The sequence below is a fragment of the Hoplias malabaricus genome, chromosome 14 (assembly GCF_029633855.1).
Source record: "Hoplias malabaricus isolate fHopMal1 chromosome 14, fHopMal1.hap1, whole genome shotgun sequence".
Taxonomy (NCBI): Eukaryota; Metazoa; Chordata; class Actinopteri; order Characiformes; family Erythrinidae; genus Hoplias; species Hoplias malabaricus.
The window spans coordinates 11,442,539-11,469,624 of NC_089813.1; the positions used below are offsets into that span (position 1 = coordinate 11,442,539).

At 36.3% G+C, this 27,086-nt stretch overlaps 2 protein-coding genes across 2 annotated transcripts; one reads left to right on the top strand and one right to left on the bottom strand.

The window, feature by feature from the left end:
- Positions 1-2,054: 2,054 nt before the first annotated feature.
- Positions 2,055-26,658, bottom strand: ppih (peptidylprolyl isomerase H (cyclophilin H)). The gene is made up of 9 exons (XM_066644182.1): positions 26,428-26,658; positions 12,346-12,410; positions 11,605-11,628; positions 10,646-10,690; positions 8,424-8,466; positions 6,024-6,116; positions 4,882-4,969; positions 3,634-3,674; positions 2,055-2,582 (listed from the first exon to the last, which is right to left on the bottom strand). The coding sequence occupies exons 1-9, from the start codon at positions 26,491-26,493 to the stop codon at positions 2,514-2,516; spliced, it is 534 nt and encodes a 177-aa protein (XP_066500279.1). The 5' UTR covers positions 26,494-26,658; the 3' UTR covers positions 2,055-2,513.
- si:dkeyp-100a1.6 (probable G-protein coupled receptor 160) lies at positions 19,106-22,152 on the top strand. The gene is made up of 2 exons (XM_066644643.1): positions 19,106-19,235; positions 20,117-22,152. Exon 2 carries the CDS (start codon positions 20,151-20,153, stop codon positions 21,228-21,230), a length of 1,080 nt encoding a protein of 359 aa, XP_066500740.1. The 5' UTR covers positions 19,106-19,235; positions 20,117-20,150; the 3' UTR covers positions 21,231-22,152.
- Positions 26,659-27,086: the final 428 nt, after the last annotated feature.

Here is a 27,086-nt window from a genome sequence, read left to right on the forward strand (position 1 = left end):
CACGATCTCCATCATGAACTACAAATAACGTATTACTTTACGGCTATTTTGGACACCATGCAAATGAATGGAGTCAGCCCTGAAGTATAAATAATTCTAAATATGTTGTAGTTACATAATTGAAACCAACATCTAGTACTGTTTTACACACAAATATAGAGACAACGGGAGAAAATACATTTCCTAAATTTTAAATTCACCACACATCAAAATAAAGTTAAGCAAATATGATTGGAAGGGACATAAGGAGTGCGTTCATTCATACATTAATTTTCTGTTAACTGCTTCACCTGTTCAGAGTCGTTGGTCAGGAGCGTAATTGGAATCACTGGGCTCAAGGCAAAATTATTCATCTGGCAATTATTATTTCACCTGCAAGATAATGAGCCACTTCTGGGTGATGGCTGTCTGATCCAATGAAGGCCAAAAGGCCTTTAAAAAAGAGGTTGGTCATTTCAAGAAATTTGAACATTTCTAAAATAAATCATATGGGATTGTATCTATTTAGGACTGCATTTAATTGCAAACAGAGTGAAATAAAACCAGTACTAGTATATGTATTATTCTGTAATGCATTTTGTAAGGAAAGTTTACAATGGTGGTGACTGGAATCAGACGTGTTTAACATTTTTAAAACCTACCTCACAGAAAGCTATTATATGACATGGTTATGAACATTTTGCATAAAAATATTATACAATAGTTTTAAAAATAGTGTGTGTCGCCCTGCCAAGGACTGGCGCCCCCTCCAGGTTGTGTTCCCACCTTGCGCCCAGTGACTCTGGGTAGGCTCTGGACCCACAGAGACCCTGAACTGGAAAACTGGTTTCAGACAATGAATGAATGAGTTTTGAATACATTCTTGTTAGTTATTTGTAGTTTTTTTTTTTTTTTTTTGAGAAAGATCAAATTTGAATCCATGTATTCTATATTTGGGTTACAGACATAGTGACAGCTGGTCTTTTATTTCACAAAGAATTATTTTATACCAGACACATTTGAATGAAATTTATTTCCAGCTCAGTAATTGAATTATGCAAATATTTTTGAAAATAAGGGCAATCCCTTTCTTCCAGATTATGGCTCATTAAAACATAACAGTAGACTTAAAGAAAACACTACTGTTATTAGACAAGCCATATTTTAACGCCTTATGATAAAATAAAACTTTAAATGCAATTATCTCTAGACACTGTGGTGCTTGACACATTAAGGATAATATAAAAGGCTAGTTTTTCATCATTTCGCACAGCAAAAGCAGTGAACAGCAATCCGCCATCATTTTGCATGAGCCAGCATGATACAATACTGCAGTTACTCCATTACCAAGGCAACGAGCTACTGGGATGTGACATTGTATGAACCATCAGCCCAGATATTATGTCTATTTTAACCTTGCGACTGAACAACTAACTATAGGAGTTAAAATGAACATTGATCTAAAGCTTGTTTTGAAGCCACATCCTCTCACGCCAGACCTGCCCGCTGCATTTTAAAAGGGAACATTCTGTGGCCGGTGAGGAGACAGACCCTTGGTCGACTGCAAGACAGTCCCTCACCGCCCCCTCCTCTTTTGTCATGTAAATGGCGCACTGGCACTGTTGCGGAGTAGCTGGACGATGTGTGAAGAGCTTGTTGTTAATGGTCAGGCCCCGTTGTCGCACACACAAAGGCGGGCTTTAACATTGACCCCAGAAACCTCCTACTGAGCCAAAAACTCTTCCTGCACTCCAGCTGAAAGGGCTCTTTTGTTTGGAGAGGATAGGGTCCAAGGCATGGAGTGTGGGAAGGGGGGGTCTTTAGAGTAGGTTAGTATGTGGGATAGGTTAAGGAGTAAAAGACAATAGAAATTTCAACACTGAGGAACTGGCATTAAATAGCAGCCAAAGCAAAAAATAAAAGTGTTTCGTTTCGGCCGAAGTGGCTGTCTCGTGACGTTTAGATACACTCAAAGCTGTGACGTCTTAATCATTCTTCAGTGATGTCTCATGTTTCAAAAAGTCAGGTCAAAGGAGATAAGCAAGAGTAAAATGTCACTCCTGCCTTAATAACATAAGATTCCCAGGAAATCACGTGTGTCTTTATTAGAGAAACACCAAACCCATTCTTTACAAAACCTCTGACTGACGTTTATTCAAGGGTACGGGGTACAGAAAGCAGTCCAACAACAATGTTAATGGTAAATTGTAAAGTGATCCAAATAAGGGGCTGTATGTTTATCCATTATTATGCCTTTAGAGAAACAGGGGACACAAGTCTGCACTGTATTTGTTATATGTCTGATTTATGATTTTACAGTTCCACATGTTTAGTTATAGTAGGGGGAATGTGGTTATTGAATTGGTGAAACAAAGTTACATTGAAGACTACTTCTGGAAAAAAACATAAAAGTAAATGACATCATTTATTTAATTTTTTCCAACAGAAATGTATCAAAATACTGCACACATCTCAATATACAGTAATAATTAGATTTAAAAAGGAAAAAAAAAAAAGTACACACAACCCCGACTTCACATCTCTCCACACTGGGCGATTACAATTGGTAGTTTGGGTTTGTTGTTGGGTCCTGTTGGCACATTCTGTAAAATAATTTTAAAATTGATTAAGCAAGGAAAGAGATTAAGTGGAGAAATGCAAAATGTTGCAATTCTAGAGAATTCATCAGAACTAATTAAATAGCTCTAACTCAAAAATAGATCCACATTTTGTTGCTGTCAAATGAAAAACATACATCTCCAAATTTACAAGAGAAGGAAAATACCTTCAATGGAAGTCAGTGTAAAAATATTTTATTCCATTGATTCCATTACAATGTGAATGACAGCTGCTGTGTTCAAATGATGTAAATGATAAACAAACTAAAAACAGAGCTACATATTTTTCATTGGACAGTGACAATTTTTTTTCTCTGTCAGTGAAGGCAAACAGTCTAATCTCTAAGTAAATGGAGAGTTACTGGACACCGTTTGTGATTTTTCTTTTCCTTGTTATATATTGACAGCATTAATTCATCGTCATTTATGAGCCAAGTTAAAATGAGTTAATATTTAAGCTACTTTGGCTTGTCTAGTTAACCAATACCTTTAGCACTGGGATGTTTTTAAGTATCTGATGATCTGCAATGCAATGAATTCTGAAGTGTACAGAACCCAAATTTAGTAGGAAAATGACATATTTCTTAATAACAAAGAGACTTTCCATATCAAGGAATTGGAACCTTGTGATATAATGTGACTAGTAAAATACCATAACTCTGTTTGGAAAGTAGAAGTAGAAAACATACACTAGATGTTATAAAGGGGAGGAGATTATATATATATATATATATATAAATAAATAACCACTGAATAACAAAATCAAACCAACAAAACCTGAGTGACAGACAGAGATGACACACCTAGTTTTTTCAATTACAAATAAAGCCAGCAAAGCAAACAACACTGGAGCGTTTGAAATAGAATACTTTAATTGTTTTATTTCTAGGAAGGTCTCAAAAGACACTTCAAAAGACACAAGGCTATTATACTCAGACTTCACAAACAAAACAGAGACTGGAATACAGTGTTGGTGTTATGTTTTAACCTTCTGCTTGCTTTAATTGACTTTTTCAGAGTAAAATGCAAAGCTTACCTCAATTTTTCTCATGACAAGCAAACCATCCACAACTTTCCCTGAAATCCACAGAAAAACTAGACTAAGTAAATTTACAAAAATATGGATACGTTGTTCACCCATTTTTGAATGAAGTACTCACACATTACTATACGCAGGACACCTTACACATTGTTTAATCTTTTCTTATCATTCAATAATAAAATTGATTATTATAAACCCTTTTATATCAGGCAACCAGGTTTATGTTTCATTAGAACAGTATCAGACAAACCTACTATTATTGTTGTCTTAGTAAACGCAGAGGCCTGATTAATCACCGAAAAATCGCTTTCATCTAATCATTTACACTTCATCACTGTTTCTCTTTAGCCCACTTTTACCTTGTTTTCATCTTTGATGTCATTGCTGGTTCCGTGTTGACTTTTCCATATGTAAATATTTGTCCATTCAGCCAGTTTCCTACAGTTTCTGTTACAAAAGTGTATCCTGGTGCTTTGGCATCTTGCTTGTTCTACCTCTGTGTTGTTCTTTAATAACCTTCCCATTTTGTTTATTCTTGCACTACAGTTCAGCCACACTCCATGTTGGATTTCCTCCATGAAGGAGTGTTTCCTCTGATTCAACTGACACTCTTTTTGTTTTAATTACCCAAGTTCAAAACCTCAAAGTTTTAAAAGCATCTGCATTTGTATACTTGTGCTGGTGATGCCATATTTCTTCTGATACTTGATCAGGAAATACAGGAGGTCCTCGGGTTATGTCAGTCCAGATTTACGATGTTTCGTGGTTACGACACATCTCCCATTTATTGTATAAAGCCTTGTTTCAACTTAAGTGGTTTTGCATTGTAAACGTCGTAACGCAAACTTCGCGTGTGGTGTGCGCGGCGGAAGAATACACGGTTACGCGGCTCGAGACCGAGGAGAATAGGTGTTAGGATAGGATAAGTGCTTACAGTATGTTATTTACGTACAGTATGTACGTATGTTCCGACTTAAACCGAAAACATCCGTCCGTTGAGGACCCCTTCTATATGCAAAAGCACAATGAATATCTTCAAAGTGTGGCAATTACATTTTTGCTAGGTTAATTATAAAATTTATAACTTAATGTTGGTAAAATTAAGGCACAACATTAACATTTCAGTTAGATTATAATTTAGCAGGAGGACATTTCTGGAATTCCAGGCTTGTGTTTGTGTCAGTGTCAACTTTGCAGTTATTAAATTTAAAAAATCATTTGTGTAATGATTCAAATACTCACCAAATACTACATGCTTCCCATCTAACCAGTCACACTTTGTGCAGGTGATGAAAAACTGGCAGCCATTTGTTCCCGGGCCACTATTTGCCTATAAGAAAAAAAGTTGACATATTGGCAATAGGCAGATTTTTATGAGAAGTGAAGCTTTGAGATTGAAAAGATATTGGAGGTTAATAATCTTCTGTTAGTTAAGTTTTATAACTGTTTAAATCTCTCTAACACAATGTTTCATCCTTATAATGCATGACTCACTCCTCTGAATTATGACTAAATTGTAAGAAATAACAGATGATGCTGAAGTGTTGTTGGATTTTTAACCCCGTAGTGTCAATCAGCATTAACAGACTCTCCAGGGAGAGTCTGGTACACATCTCCACTTAAAGTGGCCAAAAACAACCTGCAAATGCAGGAAAAAAATTATTATTTGGACATGATGCGTGAAGGCGTTCTTTCATGTCGAACCAGTACAAAACAATACACAAAAGTGCATATACGTGGATGTAGAGAAATCCAATCAGAATGCAACTGACAGAATCCCAACAGTGAAGCCAGGTTAGTGTGATGAAGGTATCAGACTCTCCATCCACTTGTGGGCAGAGCATCTGTGGGTGAGACTACTGCCGAGCTGAGAAGAGTCCACCAACAAAAACATCCTACCAACAGCATCCAGTGACCACTGATGAAGAACGAGAGGATAAGCATCACTAAATGTGCAGCAGCTGATTAGCTACTGTCTCTGAGTTTACATCTACAGGGAGGATGAACAAGGCAGGTGTGTGGAGAGTGAGTTGAAGCAATGTTTAAAAACTTCAGCAGCACTGCTCTGCCTGATCCACTGAGTGAGATTTATCCACCAGATAAACAATTCCTTCTCTGTGATGGAGCTGTGGGGGTCGTGATGTTTGAAAAAAAAAAGAGTGAAAAAATGTTTCATGTTCAGTCTCACTGTTCACTCAGAAGTTCATCATATGGAACTGTTCTCTCTGTGTCTTAAATGTTAAAGAAAGGTGTTGCTCTGCATGTATGTTAATGATGCTCTTAGCGAGTGAAAGGATTAAATACATCCAACAGCATTAAAACCAGTGTCTCTTCATTCACACATGCCCACAGTATGTGACAGAAATAACTGGAGGAATCATTACCATAGACAACAGGCCTGGGGCAGAGTGCTTCAGTTTGAAGTTTTCATCTGCGAAAGGACCCCTGTAGATACTGCAAATCCCTGTGCCATCTCCCTGTAGAAAAACACAAGAGATTACACTATGTTGTTATATATCATAAAGATTATTATACTACATATTTCCACCCAGGGCGGCACGTTGGCACAGCAGGTAGTGTTGCAGTCACACAGCTCCAGGGACCTGGAGGTTATGGGTTCGATTCCCGCTCCGAGTGACTGTCTGTGAGTAGTTGGTGTGTTCTCCCCGTGTCCGCGTGGGTTTCCTCCGGGTGCTCCGGTTTCCTCCCACGGTCCAAAAACACACATTGGTAGGTGGATTGGCGACTCAAAAGTGTCTGTCGGTGTGAGTGTATGAATGTGTGTGTGTGTCTGTGTTGCCCTGTGAAGGACTGGCACCCTCCAAGGTGCATTACCACCTTGCGCCCAATGAAAGGTAGGCTCTGGACCCACTGTGACCCTGAACTCGATAAGAGGTTACAGATAATGAATGAATGAATGTTTGAATGAATATTTCCACCCTCTCATGTATACAGTTGCATGCAAACGTTAGAACAGGTTTTGTTCATATTCTAGGTGGAATTTAGAATCACTGAATATGAACTGACACTTCTGGTAAAAATCATGTTTTCATATAACCAAAAAAAAAAAAAAAACAATTTTCTGCACTCTCTTACAATTATATATATGTTTATTTGCAGGTTTAACACAACTACTAAAGTTGCAGTTGATGGATTTGTCCACAAGTTGCAGTGGATGAATTTGGCCACAAGAGGGCTATGGTGATTTATAAAGCAATGGTCTGAACAGTCTGTCCCCCAGAGCGGTATCACACATGATTAATATACAAACCCAATTTCCAGTATAAATTTTCTTTATAAAAGTATAAAGGAAAAGTGATGTAACACAGCAGTGAACATGCCTTTTTTAATGATTATTTTTTATTACGTATTATTAAAAATAAAGCATCCAGTTCTAAGTGATTTCTGAATTGTTTATATTTATATTATTAAATTATTTTATATTATCAGCCTGTTTCACATGATATAGAACCAATGAATATTAGTGGTGTGATGGATCTTCCGTGATCTGTACCGATCACCCATCATTTCAGTGGTGTGGAATACAGCTTTAGTACAGTTTTTATTTGTGATATGAGAGAGACTCAACTCTGCATAGACGTTCACTGCCAATTTAATTTTCTTTTGTGTACTCATACAATCCATAGTCATGGCTACATTTACACAAATGAAACAAATAATCTACTGCTGTATAAACATTGTTCTTGCTAATGTAGTCCAGAATTATGGGATTGATCCTTTTATAAATTTTGACTTCAATATAAAAACAATTAATAATTCAGCTCTAAGTTAAGCTTATGTTTGGTCAGTGAAGGTGTTGTGTTTACAAATACTATATAATATTACACTCTCCTATGAGGGAAGAATAATTCTCCTGTACTGCAGACACATCCAACTCCGTTTGATCACGCTATGTTTTTTGATGTGCGATAAAGCTGCTCAAATAACCTGTGCAAACATTAGTTAGCAATGTTTAACAGTCACAGCCTTTGTTTTTGTAGCGTGTAAAGATAGATATGTTTTTTAAACATGTCCTTCCTTACTCAGTCCACACAGACCATGTTTGGAAACCAAGCTGCAAATCTAGATACATTTTTAATTCAGTTTTGTGACCTCATAAAATTCAATATATATGCATACATCAACCTACTCAGCCTTAGTCAGTTATAAGGAGTGTTTTAGCTCAGGCTGCTTTTTAACTAAGGCACGCAGAGGGCAGCCAATCAGAACACATCTTATACACATGGGTCAGTGTTAATGGCCTGTTGAAACGTATAGATTTCAGAGAGGTTGAAATTGACATGTTAAAATTGTACATATATTTAAAAACCACAGACACACACACAGACAGAAACACACACACATACATACACACACACACACACAGTCCAAATAATACACGAAAATTTACCTAGCTCAGGCAAATATGTAACAATGGATGTAAGGGGCATGCTGCTATCAGGCAGTTTCTGTTATGAAATGGCGGTATACTGATGTATCAGCAATACTATTCTAACCCAAGAGGATCACCATCTTGTTGGAGGCCTGCACTCCAGGGACTATTTAAAAAGAAAATATATAAAAAGTGGAAACGTGGCCTCTGTGCTTTTTTGATATAGACTATAGATTCCCTACGCCTACAGTACAAACACACCAGCGCTTAAGCAAATCCACAGCTTAAACAAATGGTTTGCTTTGTTCAGCATTTAAACAGAAACTCAATAACTCTCAAACACTGTGAAAAACATATGACCTGTTTCTTCAAGTAAACAGCCTCAACTTACATTTACAAAGTCTCCACCCTGGATCATGAAGTCCTTAATGACCCTGAAAAAAAGCAGAATGTTTGGATTTGTATGATTTCATGCTGAATGTTAAATTTTATGCACATATATTATTACATGTATCTCCAAAACAATAACTTTACAGGAGAATGAAAATACCTTCTTACATTTCTAAGGAAGTCAATGTAAAAACGTTTTAGTCCAAGTTATTTTGGAGCATATCTATTGGTCCATCATCATGAAATTTTCACACAATGTAAAGCACTGTTGTGTTCAAATGATGTATTGCACTACAAATCTACAAAAATGGAGATACGGGGGGTCCTCGACTTACGACGTTGATCCGTTCCTACGTCGCGTCGTCACAAATTTTCGGTGTAAGTCGAAACATACGTACATACTGTACGTAAATAACATACTGTAAGCACTTATCCTATCCTAAAATACAACCGCCGCGCACACCAAACACGAAGTTCACGTTACGACGTTTACCTCCTGTACATGTTTTTCTCAAAAAGGGGCAATATATACAAGGTGTGTTGTGTTCAGTAAATTCTTGATATATATATATATATATGAAGTAAAACATATACACATTACATGTATTATTTTTCTGTTATCACCCTTCACATCAATTTATTTTTGTTAGATCTATAAATATTAAAATTTTATTTTCCTGAATAAAAATTTTGCTTTTACTGGAAAAAAAAATATTATTTATCTCTTCAATAGAAAATTGTATTCACTGAAATCTTTGTTCAAATCTGAGAACAGGTAAAAATCACTTAGGGCTAGGTACAAGCTAATGTCTTGGAATCTACAGTTACACACAGCACAAAGGTCAGGTTTCGTCAGCGTTTTTTATAATGGTTTAATTTACGTAGCGATTACAACACTAATTATCAAAATGAGAATGTTACTGAAGAAATGCAGGAGATAAACTGTTAAGCAGAAATTCTGGATGAGCAGGTGTCCACAAATGCTTGACCATTATCATTTAAGAGTGATTTTCTAAGAACACTAATAGGTCATTGATATGGGGCAGCATTACAATAACTGCAGTATCACGCAATCTGCTCGATTTCATTACCCAGACTTGGGTCAGATGGACAGTATGTGACTCATTTACATACCAATGTCCTGCAGTTTTGTGTTTTTGTTAGTATTTAAACACAGTGTATCACAGTTAATAACGTAAACAACATATGCATTAATAAAAAAATGTCATTATTGGAAACAATTGGGTCAGAAATCAGAAAGAGGTCCTGCACTGACACTTGGGAATAAATAAAGGAGCGGTTCTATTTATAACCAAGTAACAGACATCCTGTACCTTGTCCAGTTGTTAACTCAACATGCTGAATGTTTCTGCCCTGGCCACACACTGTTCTAACGACTGCTACTTTATTACTGTTGTTTACTCTACGTCAGCCATAGACATGCACTGTGGCACTAAAAGAGACTATGCACTACTTATATTCTGTTACTGTATGTGAAGTTTGGTCAAGAAATAATAATATACTGCCATCAGAGGTGATTTAAAGAGAGTTAAACCAACACATTCACAAACAAACTCACCATTAAATGAATGAAAATTTTTTTATTTTATAAAATATTAATTTTTTTCTGAGCCAGCGTTTAATGCCCAGATAAATCTCTTTTTAATCTATTTATTTCAGGTGCCTAAAACATTTGCACAGTCCACACAGTGCACAGTGAGGTTATCATCCAAAGCCTAGTTTCGTTAATCGAGTCTTTATTATGTAAAAATCAAGTGTGCTGGGTATTTAAAAACCTAATTCATATGATTGAGGAGAATATCTGGAAACAGACTTTGTTCTTCACAGTAGCTCACAACACATCTACTACTTACAAGAAAACAATAGTGTATTTTTACTGTATTTATTCAAATGACATATGATTTCTTTTTTAAAGAATTTTTAAAGATAAATCAATTTTAATAATAAATATTGTATGTGCCCTAGACATTTGCACAGTACTGTATGAACTTTCTCAGTTCCAACATACGAAATTTTGTCTTTGTACTGATTACAGAATTGCGTAGCTGTTATTTTATACACGTTATGTTATACACTTATCTACAAACAAACTGCATTTATTTTATTCAAAATTAGGTTTCCAAACTTTGGAAAAAAGGATGTATATTCACATACATGCACACTCCTGAGAGGCAGTAACAGGTTCTGCAGTAACAACCTCACCTGTGAAACGTGCAGCTTTTGTAACCAATGGGAACGCCATCTTTCCTGTGGGAGCAGATTTGCATGGAGAGGCAAATGAAAGGAAGGACCAACACAAAAGAAAGAACAATGTGAGACTGTTCACAGAACACTATTAAAAACACTGCTATTGGGCTTTTTTAGCATCAGCATCTAAGGATCACAAATCAAATCTTAAAAATGTATTGTAACAACATCAAGTTCAACATTAAGAGCAATTCTAAAGAACATTAAACATATTCCTAGTTGATTCATAACATTTTTAATAATTCCAACAGCTAAAAGCACAGTAATTGGATATGTTCATATGTTTGTGCTCCACATTTAATATTAATAAATTCATTTTATACTTTTGTGTGTATACTGACATACATATTTGCATCTAATGTTTCCATTGTTATAATCTCTAAAGTATAAAGATGAAAAGCTGGGCGTAATTTCATATTTGTTTATGTTACAAGTCTATACTTTGTGTTCCATGAAGAAATATATTGATTTATGAGGAGATAAGGTCTGGGATTAAATAATTTCAACATAGTCTTTTCCTTGATAAAACCACATAATATTATAATAATACCATAATCATTATAAAATAGGCAATTATATATATTTTGTCGTACCTCATTTAAAGTGTAAAAACGCTGATAAAATATGAAAAAGATTTATTTATATTTTAATTATAAATATAGATTATGATTTAAGTCCTGTCTTGTTGTTTTGCGAAGAAGACTAACATGTCCACGTTTGTGTCTTGTATACTCAGTGTGCTGTGAGAAATAGCCAGCTGGTGCTGCTTGTGATGGTGGCTTCTGTCTAAAGGTGGCTCTCTGACCCGATGTTCTTGTGATTAATTATGGGTTAAAAGCATAAATAAATTAAACACAAATCATGTGTAACAATGGCCTGGGGAAACAGAGATTAGAGCTCTCAGAGCAGGTTACCTGAACTCCCCAGTGCAGAACTGCCTGCAAAATAATACAAGGGTGCGTCACTGAAACAAACAACACATAGTAAACAAGCTTTACATATCAGCCCTCGCCATTTAAATCAAATTCCCATACATCTAATGCTAAAGGTACTGCAGACACTTTTGCATGACAAATATTTGAAAATAATTGTTTTAATATTATTTACACTAGCTAGTCCTCTGCATCTGCAACGAGACGTGTGATCTAACTTGTTTCAATAAAACAATCTTCTTACTTTAACAGTTAATTTGTATTTATTACAAAGGTATCAATAGCACATTGGATACAATTTAAATGTACTTACTCTACGACATAACTAGGTACATGTAACATGAAGGTACAATCACTGACCATGTTACCAGCTCCACTGACCATACAGCCTTTCTAGTTCTATGTTGCTCTGCATACTTTGTTATCCCCCTTTCATCCTGTTTTTATTTTTAAATTGTTAAGACCCTACAAGACCACCACAGCACAGGTATGATTTGGATGGTTGATCATTGTCTGCGCTGCTGTTAAACTGATGTGGTGGTGGTGTGTTTGTCTGTGACATACTAGAAAAGTATACCTGTTCTATTGTGTTCCTGTGAAGGTGAACAGAGTGAAACGGGGCTAATAAAATTATTCAGAGAAACAGACTACTGTGTAATTGTAGAAATACAAAGTGTCGTTATGAGAGAGCTCTGAAGGCCTATGAACAGTTTCATGATTTACCTGAAGTTCTCTGCTGTCTTAGGGACAACATCAGCAAACAGCTCAATCTTCATTCGTCCAACTTCCTGTTTCGGGTACAATAGGGGTAAACATTTTTAAACATTTATGGGTAAATGGCATATAAAACAATTTGTTTTCCTTTTTGTTTTTTTTTTCCATCCAAACAATAAATTTGGAATTGAGACATACGTGATTACATACACTATGGCTGTTGTGGTGAAAAAATTTCCTGTGCTGTGTTTTATTGGGGCTCAACATTGCAATATGCGATATTACCGTCCCAAATTACCTAATTTATCCTGATTCCAGTGCTACAACTCTTCACCGTCACTTGAAACTAGCCTGAACTCTTTCTATTGAGGCTGCTCCATAACTAGATGTTTCCCAGTGACCTTTCCGGCACAGATTTTGCATATTGCCTTGTCTGAGTTGTCTGGCTCTCCCTTTTCATTTGGTTGAAAGCAGAAATGCTCACGAAATGTCAAAGTTGTATTTGGTTTTGTGACTAGGATTGCTGCCATTTTGTCCATTTTTGTAAAACGAGGCCGTTCAGCCGCAGTTCAGATGCCAACAGTTGGGAAAAATTACACTCAAACATTTTTTTACAATTATTTTAAACACATTTATTTAACATTCATTACATACACACACAAGCATATATACACTGCGGTGGAGATGCCATTCCTTGCTGGTGGCTTGTCCAAAGAGAAAATACTGAGAAAGACCACTAGACAACAGCTCCAAACAATTGTGAGGGCACAACTGTATCATCATTGGATAAAGCCGTAGTCCCTCTACAGCTCTGCATGTTTTGTTAGCCCCATTTCACCCTGTTCTTCAATGGTAAGGACACACACAGGACCAGCACAGAGCAGATTTGATTTGGGTGGTGGATCATTCTCAGCTCTGCAGTTACACTGACATGGTAGAGCTGTTTTAGGGTATGTTGTGCTGATATAAGTGGATCAGACACAGCAGTGATGATGGAATACTTCAACCCCTCAATGTCAGTGAATTAAGTATAGTCCACCAAATCAAAAATATCCAGCCAAGATTTTCCTGTAGGCAGTCATGAAGGACTACAAGCTGACGAGTTACTATCTCCGATTTTACATCTACAAGGTGGACCAGCCACTCTGCTTGGTTGCATTAGGTGATTGGGAGAGATGTAGCTTGGAGGTGGAATATGTAATAAGGAATGAGGAATTTGGGCAAAAAAACTGGGTAAAATTTAATTTTCATTTTGATCAGGGTCTTGGTGGGTCTGGAACATACACAATGGTGGCATGGTGTCCCAACAGGTTAAAACATTTTTTACATAAATTTGAAACATTTTGAATAGAAAGATAAGTGGTGGAAAAATTCTCAACTAACCTCAACTAAACTGAGACCTCAATGGAACAGCAGTCCCAAGAATTTGCAAACTATTTGCATTTTTCTTCATGAGGAGGGAACACAGTGATTGAGGAAGGGGAACTGGGGACTGCAGACTGGCATTTTTATATGCTTTTTTGATGTATTACTTTTTAAATTATGTTCTTTCATTGTATTATGATTTCTTTCTATGCACTCCATGTATATATGCATTACCATTATTAAAACATCCTGTTAGAGACGTCCTTAAATGGGATAATTTGGGGTGGAGCAGCAGGTAAGTGTCACAGTCACATAGATCCAGGAACCTGGAGGTTGTGGGTTCAAGTCCCACTCTGGGTGACTGGTTGGTAGGTGGATTGGTGACTCAGAAGATTGTCCGTAGGTGTGAATGTGTACCTAGCCACTGCGTTGCAGTGCCGGCCCCAAAGTCTGGATGAATAGGGAGAGTTGCCTCAGGAAGGGCATCTGGTGTAGATGTGCTAGATCGACGGTGCGGATTGTGGTTGATCAACTGTGGCGACCCCTGATGGGAGGGCAAGATGTTACAGTATTTTAAGCAAGTTAAACACATGAACAGCTTTCTATGAGTAAAAATGTTTTTTAAAAAAGTTACTCAATGGGGATTTTATTAGAATTTGTAAGCATTTTCTAATAAAGAGAGGCCTCTTTTGGCATTTATTGACTTTTATTTTTTTTTTCAAGCTGAATCAGATTTTACATTTTAATTATGTTCAACAAAAGGACAAACTATAGGTTTATGTGAGCCTACACATCTGCCCAAAGGGCCTTGAAACGAGGCGTACAAGTCCCGGAGTGTCACTGACCTATGTGGGATGGGAAGATCCTGAATGGTGCTCCATTTCACTGTTGAGAATGGAGTTCCATATCCCAGAATTTGGAGGGAAATAAAACTACAGGGTTTATTATTGTTTTGTCTTGCAATTTTAAACATGTTTCAGCAGCACACTTCACAGTTTAACATAGAAAAGTTGAACTCTTGTTCTCACAAACTAAGACTTGTTTTTTAAGCATAAACACTGATAGAGTGTTATTAATGCCTTGTGAATCACTGGCAGAATGGAAGCGCAAGTGAACAAAAATGTCAGTATATACAAATGATCTACTAATTAATTAAAAAAACTATGAAACTATTGTATTATCTTAGTTTAATGATGCGTCAGTGTATTATGGCCCTTTATTTCATAGCAAACATAAAACATTGCTGGTAGTATGCTTATGTACCCATAGATATTTAGTAAATATCTGCAACATAAAAAGTGAAATTGGAAAGTCCAAAATAAAAACAAACAAACAAACAAAAAACCTGCCAAATAAATAGCTTAATTCTGCTAAATATCTCAAAACTGTTATAAATATATTATATTAAATATATTATCCACAATATTATTTGAAGGGTTATCCAGTTTCATAGGGGAGGATTTTAACCATCATGCCTTTTAAGTTCTAAGAGGCAAGATATTATCTCAAATAGAAAGGCTATGTGTGAATATAAAAAAGGGAATGGGCCTAAAATTGTTGCTAATAAGTGACTTGCAGGCACCATATGCACAGTGTACTATAGTGCACTATTACTAACAGATATATATGACATTACATACATTACATTATATGACATAGATGACATTTAAATGAGCAGCACCAGTATAACCTCAACACTAGAACTGTCAATAAATTATTTTCAAGAGCTGCAGTAATCACAATATTCCATGTACAGCACAAGATGACTATATAAAAGTTTTATAATAACAGCAGTTACTATTCCAATTTCCATTCCATGGCAGTTACCCAATCCATGGCCTGTTTCTAAATTGCTACAAACACACCAATATTGGACAGTTAATGTAGTGCGAATATGACAATCTACTTCATAACAAGCATATAACATCAATAGTAATATGTAGATGTCTAAGAATTTTCAATTTTACCTTAAATGGTGCGGAAAATTCTAACGCCTGCAGCTAAAAAAATATTTTTAAAATAAAATTGAAGATGTTTCCTCATCATTTGCTACCTCTCCAATCTGTTTGCACGTTTGAAACCGGTTTAATGCCCCATAACAGTAAATAGATAAAGAAAGCAGAAGGGTCTCGGTCCGGTATGCGAGGCTTTCTCTTTCTGTTCATGGCAAAGGACGACATCTGGAGATTTTTAGACAACGAATAAAAAAAAAAGCATGAACCAAGATGCGGATATTGCTCTATTTCTAATCCATAGGTGGGTAATTTTGATTTATGTTAGCTGTAGATGGAACTGACTAAATTCAGGAGTGCACCAACTGCATGAAAAGTGCTACAAAACTAACCAAATCGGGTAACAAATGAGTTTCTGTGGTAAAACAAACAGTGAATAAAACTCACATGCAGAGCTTCTGAATGTAAGCAAACAACAGAACAGCATTTCCCTCACAATCATAGATGGTGGAACTGGAAGTTTGGAGCAAAAAGCTGCTGAATAAGCAGCTGAACTCAGCTTCATATCACAAAGGGTTAGGATTAGGTGATAACTCTTAAATGCTTTTAGTGGCATATGATGCCCTAAATATAACTATGTTAAAGTCCAGCAGCATTTCTCTGATGTTGCTGCAGGCTGGAATCAGAGAGCCACTAAAGTGCTGCTCTTTTTGTTCTGATGATGATGATCAGGCTCTTGATAAGTTAGCCTCATTTCGTAGATGAAGATTTTAAACACTCCACATTGTAACACATTTCCAAGGGGCACGATAACACTTGAAAACAAGGGGTAGAGATAAAATTAAGGAATGGGATTCACCTTTTGTATAACTGGATGCTTAAGTGCTTAAATGCCTGGCACAAACAGGTTCATGATTTGCTGGTTTTTCAGGTCATGGTTAAGTTCCTGCTGAGGCTCATTGAAGCCATGTCATTCTTTCTCTCTTTATAGTCATTGATTTATAGTCATTGTCATGTTGAAGGCATGTCAGTCTACGAGTCAAAAAATATATGATAATATATTAATCAAACCTTGTGCTCACGGGCACACAATGAACTTTCAATATTCAGATACACCTGATTACATTGTGGACTGTTAACAAACTATGTTTGGGAGATGTGTTAGAACACTTGAATTCTCTAAGATCAGAGTGAATAAAGCTTGATCTGAAAATATTTACACAACCATGTCCTACGAATGCCATTACAATTCTGACAAATAAAGTATGAGTTATTTTTTGGAATGGAGCAAATAAGCTAATCGTGGCTACCAAGAAACGGAAACCTAAAGCATTTAGTCACTAATTTTCTTGCTTATATGTTTAGTAGGTACAGCAATTTCTATAGCACTTTAAAGCTTCTGACATTTCACTGAATGTGCTTTACACAATTGGGGACCTACAGAAATCAAAAGGGACCAAATAACAGGCCAGACAAGCTTAAATGGAAACAAAAGCTAAGATTTAGATCAGAGGAAAATGAAAAATCTGATAAAACCTATCTATAAACACACCAAACTACGTCACACAGTTCAAATAGTAAAAAAACAGTGTAAACCTGTATACAGGTTTGACCTCAGTTGGAAGAAAATACTGGCTGATTTTGATGACACTTGGCTTGATCCAGCACTGATAATGTCTGACGAATTTGCGGCAGACTGTGACTGGAACTTTAGAGACAAATGTCCAAATGTATCATAAACACCAGAAACTCTTCTTGGATCTTTCAGCTTGTATTTGTAGTTTTAAATTAAATAGACTTTGTCCCACTTCTTTTCAGGCAGTGGATCTGTAAGTGAGTTCCAGTCACTGTCTGCCACAAATTCGTCACACATTATCAGTGCTAGACCAAGCCAAGGGTCATTAAAATCCATTTGTTATATTTAAAATTATAAATTATAATTGCCTCCTAAAAACTATGATATGCAATAATACAAAACCCATCAAATACATTGTGCTAATTGTATATTTTTTTTTTATATATTTTATCATCATTAAATTTAATGCTTGAACTCGGACAGTTTATATACAGTGGTGTACTTAATGACCTGGTAGCTTTTCTAACCTGTTATCCACATAAATGTTTAGTTTTGTAATTTCAGGCACCACATACATCTTTGCGAATGAACTACTAACTAAACTAGGGAAATATAGTGTGAAATATGCACATTTGTGTTCATGAACAAGTTTTTTTCTTTTTCTTCTAAAGCTGTTGCATCTGCTATTGTTAAATATTAAATAAAATGGACAATCTTTTTTTCCCCATAATTTTGAAATATCATTTTAAATGATGAATAAAAAAAAGGAAAAAAAATATGATTTTTTTCTTTCTCCTCCAAAGGTTATCAACTTTTTAATTTTGCCTCGATGACTTTTATTTCATGTGATAATTTTCTGTTGTTTGCTTTGGATGGTGAATCATAGAAAAATAACAATAAAAATGTGACAGCTGTTCATACTGCATTAGCAGCTAGGGTTGGGACACATGTCTGGAGCCTAGTGTCAATATGCTCAAAGCAAAGGTGAGGCCCAGAGGAGCATAAAATCACCAGCATCAGCGGAACCAAATTCTCTGGACTCATGGAGCATTTTCAAATTATTTTGGGATGTGTTGCAGTGACTTTTGGGAGCCTGAACTTTCCTAATCATCCAACATCAGTACCTTGCTAAAGCCGCTAAAATCGAATCCAAACAAATCCTTACAGCAATGTTCCAGCATCTAATGCACATTCTCTTTATTGAAGTGGTGCTGCACATAACCATTTTATTTAACACTGTCTAAGAAAATACTACACTAATAATTATAACTAATCATTATATTAGTATTGTTGTCAATAAGTAGGTGTTTTCTTTTTGCCTAACTGTAAAAAGCATACGATTTCAGTGTTTTTTGCATTATAATGTACATAAGTTTCAAGGTTACATTATTTTTCATTTGCTTTAAATTTTTTTATAGGCTTTTTTTTTCAGAAGCAATGGCAAAATGTGGCAAAGACAATATATGGTTTTGTTTTTCTTTATTTATGACTTCCTCAAACAAAAGCATGGACTGAAACCTTGGACTTTGTACATACTTTCTCAGTAACAAGTAATAATGATTATTTAGACACAACGAACTAACTGCTATTTCAAGGAATAATTAAGATTATGTCCTTAAGAACGTTAATGAAACAAACTGTGTTTTCATCCGGTTTATCTCTGATATGAAACACATTTCATTAACAGAACTGAAAGCATTCTAGTGTCCAACAAGAACTGATCTGTTTTTTTTTTTCTCCCCAGAGCCCACAGTAGACAGGAGAATGTTAATGAGGGGTGTGGTGAGAGGCAGGTGTTTGTTTCAGATTACAGGTAAAATGGGCGTGGAGCAGATAGAGTGGTTATAAAAGGTGCTGGCTGCACCTGCGATCCTCAGCTCCCCTTATTGTTTGGTTGAACAGCCTAGACTCACTTTATCTCTTGCTACATGCACACGTTAATATTGATGGGTTTCAAAGCTCCATATCTGGATCACAACAACGCGAATACAATCGGAAAAGCAGAGGTAGTGTCTACTGTGTGTTTTCTGCTCATATACGTTTGCTGGATAAGGCTTGTTTTTGCTGAAAGCTTGTTATGTACAGCATTTAATTTTGAAAATATCTGACTGATCAAAACCATGTTTTCAACAGGTTTGCATCTCAGGGTTTGGTTGACTAGGACTTTTAAAAATGCTTTTACTGGTGTGTTTGGGCCGATTACTTTTAGCATTCAGTAGTGCAACACCTATTTAACCAATGAAGGACAATGCCTGAAAACCTATACTCAAGCCACATTTCTGAGCGCGGTATCAACTGGCACAACTTCAGACTGGATTGTATTCAGGCAAAGTGGAAGTCACTTTTAGCATGGAACCACACACCCTGAATTATGCAGTGAAAAATACTCATATAAATCATTTTTTGTTTTTTTTAAATCGTGGATTTCTAAATTAATCAGTAAGGGAAACAGACTCTTTACTGCCATACAGTTTAACTACATATTCTAAAATATTGTAATTAAAGGTAGCAGCTTTCAAATGGTCCTGATTTTGTTGGATTTTACATATTAACAGCTCATATATCCTACAGATTTTGGAGAATGAGAGAATATTTTATTGGTGGTAGCATTTGTTTTTAAGATGTTTATAATATTCTACTAACAAATCTTTGATTTCTGACTGCTGCTTTGGTGTTTCCTAGCAATTGCAGTGTGCACATGTAAATATTAAAATGTAAACAAAGACATTCTGCATGGGGTGATGCGAGGCAGAGATGTTAAGCAGTTTTGCCTGTGGACATTCCAACCACTTTCATTTCTGTGTTCATCTAACCGCTAAATTAGTCTAATTCAGTGGAATTGTCCCTAAAATTCTGACCATTTTTTATTTATGTTTTCATAAACTAGAGTGGACTAGTGCAGTGAACAAAGCAGCAGCACCATGTTGATTCACCACTACCCAGGGACCATGATGGCAGTCCTTGAGGAGATGGAGGACAATGGAAGCTGTACCCATGACGAGACGGTGCAGTATTTGTTCCTCCTGCTCTCCAAAATGGCGTTGAACACTCTAGTCTTGTCCTTCTGGTTGCGGAGTGTTACTCAGTCATTTCTTGGCATCCTCAGCATCTCTGTGTATATCGCTGACCTGCTGCTGATATTCACAATAGCCTGGATCTGGTGCTTCAAGGAAAACACCCATATGTTCATGTGTCTCAGTCTCTCACATGCTTCAACTGTGTATTCCATGCTGCCTCTACCAGTTCTTCTGGTAGGAATGCTGGACTATGCTGCCCATAGACACACGGAGGATAATCGAGACTCTACAGGAAGGACTGCTGGCCGTTGTGTGACAGTCCTGTTAATATGGACATTGGCTTGCTTCTATTCTTACTGGTACAACGATTCTAAACTATTGGTGATCCAGTACAAAGAAGGAGTGGAGGCTCTTGTGTGCCCTGTGCAAGATTCTGTAGTGGTCAGCTACTTTAGTTTAAATTTGGCTGTGGTGGCAAGTGCCGTACTATTGCTGTACTGCAGAGGAGTGCCTCGCTGGGTTTCTCTGGCCAACAAACTGAGCAGGAAAAGGTCTTTTCCTTATGTTCCTAAGAGTGATCTCAAATTTTCTAAAAAACCACAGAAGCTCAAAGACTGGACTGTTGAGGAATTACATAGGGATCATCATGTGCAAGGACTCCCTCCTCTTTTTGTCAGCTTAACTCTTTGTTTTGTTTTGAACTGGACACCCTACCTGCTCATGAGTATAATCTGTGACCTCCTGGGGTTTGCAGCGCCAGCTTATGCCACGGTAAACCTCCTATGGACAGCCTGTGCCAACAGCTTACTGGCTGGCCTAACCTTCTGGTACAGATGTGATGAGCTTGGACTTTCCTACAAATTACCCGATGACATTTGTGCATGGAGTTTCTACTGGCATTTGAGCAAAGAAAGCTTGACAACCAGTAAGAAGCAGTACAACAGAATCAATACGTTGTCTGAAAGGTTGCTGTACCAGCTGTAGATAATCGACAAAGAAAACAAGGCAGGCACTATATAAAGTTTCCTTGTTAAAACCGACCTCAAACTTGTCACGAAGATCAGAGAACTGAGCAGACACTAGCAAAATAAAAAAAGTAATAATAAATAAATAAATAAATAACATAGGCAAACTGATGTGACGTTAAACCCATGCTGCATATGAAAGGACACTGTTCAAAGTTCAGTTTATGTATATAGTGTAGTGTAAATATCTTTAAACCAACAATAAATTAGCTTAAATATGTGCTGGTGATTGCAGACATCTTTTTCTATTTTTGCAAGTTGTAAATGATTACATGTAAACACAAAGACCTCTGAAGATGTAAAAGGAACCGTTGGGCTTCTGCAGTGCAGTGGCCGCTGATATGGTTAACAGTTTATGGTTTATAGCACTTAAGGTAAAATGGCTGCTCGGGTGAAAATCTGAGACCAGGTAATGAGGTCAAATAAAATATATCTGTGCTGCACGTAGTGCTATTTTCTGTGTTCCATATCCTCATACAGACAACAATATTAAGCCAAAAGGTGTTTACATATCAAGCAATCTTCAGGTAGAATCCGATGTTTCGGATAAAAATGTAACACTATATTAATAATAATAATAAATAGTACATTGGATTTGCTGCTGTGAAAGATACAAAATTCCTGTTACTTAATTTCCCACTACTGTTGTAATGGTAATAACCATAGTATGATTAATACAAAGTAAGGGGAAAAGATGTTTTTTATTTATTATTATTATTATTATTTTTTTTGTGAAGGGAATGTTCACTCATTGAAAAAGCTGTTTTTTGTGGATATTTATAGCTAATGACTCCTTTCTCTGCTTGTGTTTTCATGAGTAAAAATGTTATAATCGGAGGAATTACTCATGACACTGAAAGAGGGCTGTACTGTGTGAGCCTGTATTTTTTAATTGTTTGAAATAAATAAATGAATGAATGAAAAAAAAATAATGATAAATATATATTAAAAAAAATCAGACGGGCATGCTTTTCATCATGCTCGCTACAGAGAATTCCCAACATTCAACTCATAACAGAAAAATCCTGAGGAAACAGCTCTTGAATTTCCTGACTAACAAGTTTAACTGGGCCAGTGATAAAAACACAGTTCCTCTAACCCACAGATCCTCTTCACAAATCTGAGGAGCCTTTCAAACACAAAAGACAATAGTAGGAAGGAAAATATGCAAATTCAAAGTTATTAATAATATACAAACTGTCCTGTAGGTAACACCAGCTTTAATCATCATCACATAATAAACCACGAGCCTTCAAATTACTAAACATAACTTGATCTACACATAAACTACAGACCTGTAGTTGGCTGAATTTTAGTCAGTTCATCCAACAAATTTTCTAGACATGAGAAGAGATAATCTACAGTCTTAGAGAAATAGTTCTCTACTTAACCCAAATTTAGCCCGTCAACCAACATGTTTGCGGTCTGAGGTTTCGTTTTAAGCTTTACACTAGATCTATAAGCATAATGCAATTATCTATATAACCGAAAATGAATCGAAATGGACATTCAGAACTTCTAATCGACATAATTTTGTCTATAACAATTATATAGATAATTTTTATGGTATATCCTCACTGTGTGTTCAGGTATTGTCCTTTTAAAACCACGCTACGAAGCTGTAGTTACATGATTCTGCCCCATCTGCCACATGGAACCAACCTAAACACCAGTTGTGTTTTGTTTTGACTTTAATTAAGACGACACTAGACAAAAAGAAGTCAAATGTAAACACTGAGCAAAACTGGTTTCAGCGTCCAAAGCACAATCACACACCAAATATAAACAGTGCTCAAAAAACGAGAGGAACAAGCTCCCAGCAACATTAGAGAAATTTTTTTTTTCATATTTCATACTGGAGCATATTTACAGTACTCTTACAGTCTCTTCACTGAACTATGAGTCAAAAATACAGAAACAAATGAATCGTTCATTAATCGGAATCATGGCAACATGTACAATTAATCATGATATTGATTTGCCGTCATATCGTACAGCACTAATATAACTTAAATATGTTTTGAGGTCTGGGCAACTTAATTTGTCGATTGGCAGTAGTTGTCTTAACCTTTACACCAGTATCCAATGATAAGTGCATAAAACATGATAAAACAACACTGGAAAATATTACATTAAATAATAAAAAAACTACATTTAATTGTTCACAGCTCCACTGCAGAAATAAAAAAGTTTACACCAAGCACGTTTTGATTAAATGATAGCGTGGGATGCGGGTGGGGACGATGGTTCTTATGAAAACAAGTCTTTTAACTGGGTTTTGTCATGTTTACAAATACTGTTCACAACCTACTGATTCAGGCATGCTGACCTTCAGCTCGCGTGTTTAAGAATACTTAGGGTGAGGCAGATTAGGAGGGAGGAGTCCATGGGAGAGCCTGATTAACTAGGAAGGTCTGGTACAACTGGTAACATAACTTTCTACCCACCTCCAAATATGTACAGGTCTACCTTCCTTCAGTTGACCAAACATGCAAATGAAAAAGCACCCTTTTTATTGACCACAACAATAAATAAAAACCAAAGCCCACCACATTACGCCAAATTTAATTTACTTTTACATCCCTCTGATTTCTGAATGGAGTGTGTAATAACACAACACAGACTCAGGTGTCATCCAATGCATGGAAAATGTAGAGATTGCACAGAATTTTGAAATAATGTTTCAGAGCATTTTACATTTCACACATTATATATCACCAACACACTGTTACATGACAAAAAAACAAAACAAACAAACAAAAAAGTTAAGATATTGGCTTTCAAACATTTCTTTACCATTTAAAGCAAAAATATTGTCTTCATAAATGTTCCTAAATTACTTATGTAAATAGAAGATAATTTTCCATTTTCACCATGTGTACACTTAGGACTATATAAAAATTCATATCAATATATTTCACAATATAACATGTTTCAATACAAATTATATGATTTTTATGCACATTTTCAATATTTCAATATATATACTTCACAGAAACTCTCACTGACTGATGGCCATTACAGGGTGCTGGCATCAGTTCCTTGCACTCAATTTTGATTTGACTGTTTAAAAATATTGATATTCTTGGCAGATTTTCTTTATTGTTCATATTGATAATGAAATTATATCATATGACTAAAATTAAGAAATTTATTGTGATATAAATTTTCCGTATTGTCCTGCTCCATGTACACTATATTCATTCTGTACTATATTGAACCCAAATAAACAGCAGCGGTCAGGTTTAACCCACTGAAAATGTATGTACAGGGTGGGCCATTTACATGGATACATCCTAATAAAATGGGAATGGTTGGTGTTATTAACTTCCTGTTTGTGGCACATTAGTATACGGGAAGGGGAAAACTTTTCAAGATGGGTGGTGACCATGGTGACCATTTTGAAGTTGGCCATTTTGGATCCAACTTTTGTTTTGTCAATGGGAAGAGGGTCATGTGACACATCAAACTTATTGGGAATTTCACAAGAAAAACAGTGGTATGCTTTAACATAATTTTATTCTTTCGTGAGTTATTTACAACTTTCTGACCCCTTATAAAATGTGTTCAAAGTGCTGCCCATTGTGTTGGATTGTCAATGCAACCCTCTTCACACACACACACCTCTTCACCGCAGGAGAAATGCTAGTACAGGCTTCCAGTATCTGTAGTTTCAGGTGCTGAATGGCAAAATGGATGACTTCAAAATAGCCGCCATGGTCACCACCCATCTTGAAAAGTTTCCCGCCTCCCATATACTAATGTGCCACAAACAGGAAGTTAATATCACCAACCATTCCCATTTTATTAAGGTGTATCCATATAAATGGATGGCCCACCCTGTATTATGAAAGCACTGTTAAACATGTTAGTACAGATTGTGCGATTGTGTCAACCGTGACAACATTAGTTGGCATGAGAATCTGAATCTGAGTTTAATTTATTTAAATTATCTAAACGTCACATTTAATAAACTTAATTTTAGGAAAGTAATCGAACACAGCAAACCCACAAGGAGGCGCATTACGTACATCAGCAGTTCTTCTTCTTGAAGGCTCAAGCACAGGTAAGATTTGAATGAGAGGCTGAATTTACTGCACTGGTTTTTTTTAATCTAACGATGTGTCACTTAAACAATTTTTGACACTAAATATACAAAAAATTGATTGTGAAAAATGCTTTTTCATTTAGGCTACTCATCTAGAACTTTAAGTAAATTATATCATGTTCAGCTTGATCAGTCTTTAACTCAGGCAAAACTAAGACTTTATTAGTACAATTAAATACAATGTGCCTCAATTACTATATTTTTAACAGTTAAATAAAGTACTGCCTGCTTTCCAGTGAGTTTACGCCTATATTTTACTGATGCGTTTATGTTCACCATGATTTATTCTATTTTATAGAAAATGGTTACTTTAAAGTATATATGCCTTGCGTTTACGTGCTTCCCTCTCTTTGCTAACATTTCTGGTATTAATTCATAGTTATCTTTCCGTTATTAGAGCCCTCAGGAATCGGTTCAGTAAACGATTCGAAGCTTGATCGGTTTCCTCAAAAAGCGTCGGTTCAGGAACGGATTCATTAATCGCTCGAGCCCGTGAGTCACTCCAGGAGGACACTAAAGTTCAAAGAGACGGTATTAAATGTAAGCACAAAAACTGAACACCACTATCGTTTAATAGCGCGGTCAGGAAATTAAGCCGCCGGCGGACAACGTTACAACTTTTTTTTTATAAGTTAGCTATTGCTAACACACTCACCATGCTAAAGCTGGCTTATTATTCCCAGTGTATTATTTGATTATTTTTTTCATTCAACCTTACAGAGAATACGTTCTGTTCAGTTTACCTCCAGCTTCGATACACAGACCTGCTTCATGAACCGCAGACAACTGTGTTTAAAGGTGTTATAAGGTGGACCCAGAGCGGAGTCAATGCTAATTAAACAACGAAATTATTTAAACAACCCCACTCGCCGCAGAGGAAAATACACACAGAGTAAAACCCCGCGTTTTACATTTAGCGTATGTCTGTATGTATTCACCTATTTAAAATCCCCATTATTATTAAAGTCAGTCCCAGACCACGCTTCTCAGCAGCTTTAGCAACACGCTCATTTCTATTAACGCGCGGAAATAAATAACCGCTGCTTACCTGTCCCCCAATGGTCACATCAAAGAACACGATGGGGTTGTTCGGGTTTGAAGGCTGGACATTCATTATTAAAGTTAGGGAAAGAATGGCTACAAATTGAAGTAATATTGAATGCTTGTTTTGTACCCTACAGAAAAAAAAGATTCAAAACGGTCCGCTACGGCAAGCGTGGGGTGACATTTCTACCGGCTCTCATTAGGGACACAACTCGAGGGAACGTAGGATTTGTGTTTTCACGTTTGGTTTCCTATTTACTGTTGTAGTCTTCATCAGATTACAGTGCAGTAGTGTGCTGTAATAGTTTATGAAATGCATATATAATGTGTGTGTTTAGATTTTGCTGAAATAATATTAAAGCAGCACTAGGCAATATTCAATTTTACCACAGAGCCATTATGTATCACTGTAGTTAATTTATGTAGCCGTCAATGGTTGGGCAGAATAAATGCCTGCTGATGAGCTGGTACATTAGACAAAGCAACGTCATGTGGTTGAGCTGACAGCCCCTATGAGCCATTTGGGATTTCTGTTACTCCAGATGCAAACACAGACCATTTCATTAACGATAAACAAGAGTAATCAAGAGTCTGTTTAGTCTGCAGAAAAGTATATACTTCCTTTTTTTTCCAGTAATAGTAATTACTAATATCCTAATGCCA

What these genes read in the sequence shown, in the direction of transcription:
- ppih (XM_066644182.1), bottom strand. Translation starts at nt 26,493, where the DNA reads ATGAATGTCCAGCCTTCAAACCCGAACAACCCCATCGTGTTCTTTGAT. An exon ending in AAAAGCTGCACGTTTCACAG is followed by an intron (nt 8,467 to 10,645) that starts GTGAGGTTGTTA and finishes GCTTTTTTTCAG; the next exon opens with GGTCATTAAGGACTTCATGA. An exon ending in TGGGAAGCATGTAGTATTTG is followed by an intron (nt 3,675 to 4,881) that starts GTGAGTATTTGA and finishes TGTGGATTTCAG; the next exon opens with GGAAAGTTGTGGATGGTTTG.
- si:dkeyp-100a1.6 (XM_066644643.1), top strand. Translation starts at nt 20,151, where the DNA reads ATGTTGATTCACCACTACCCAGGGACCATGATGGCAGTCCTTGAGGAG.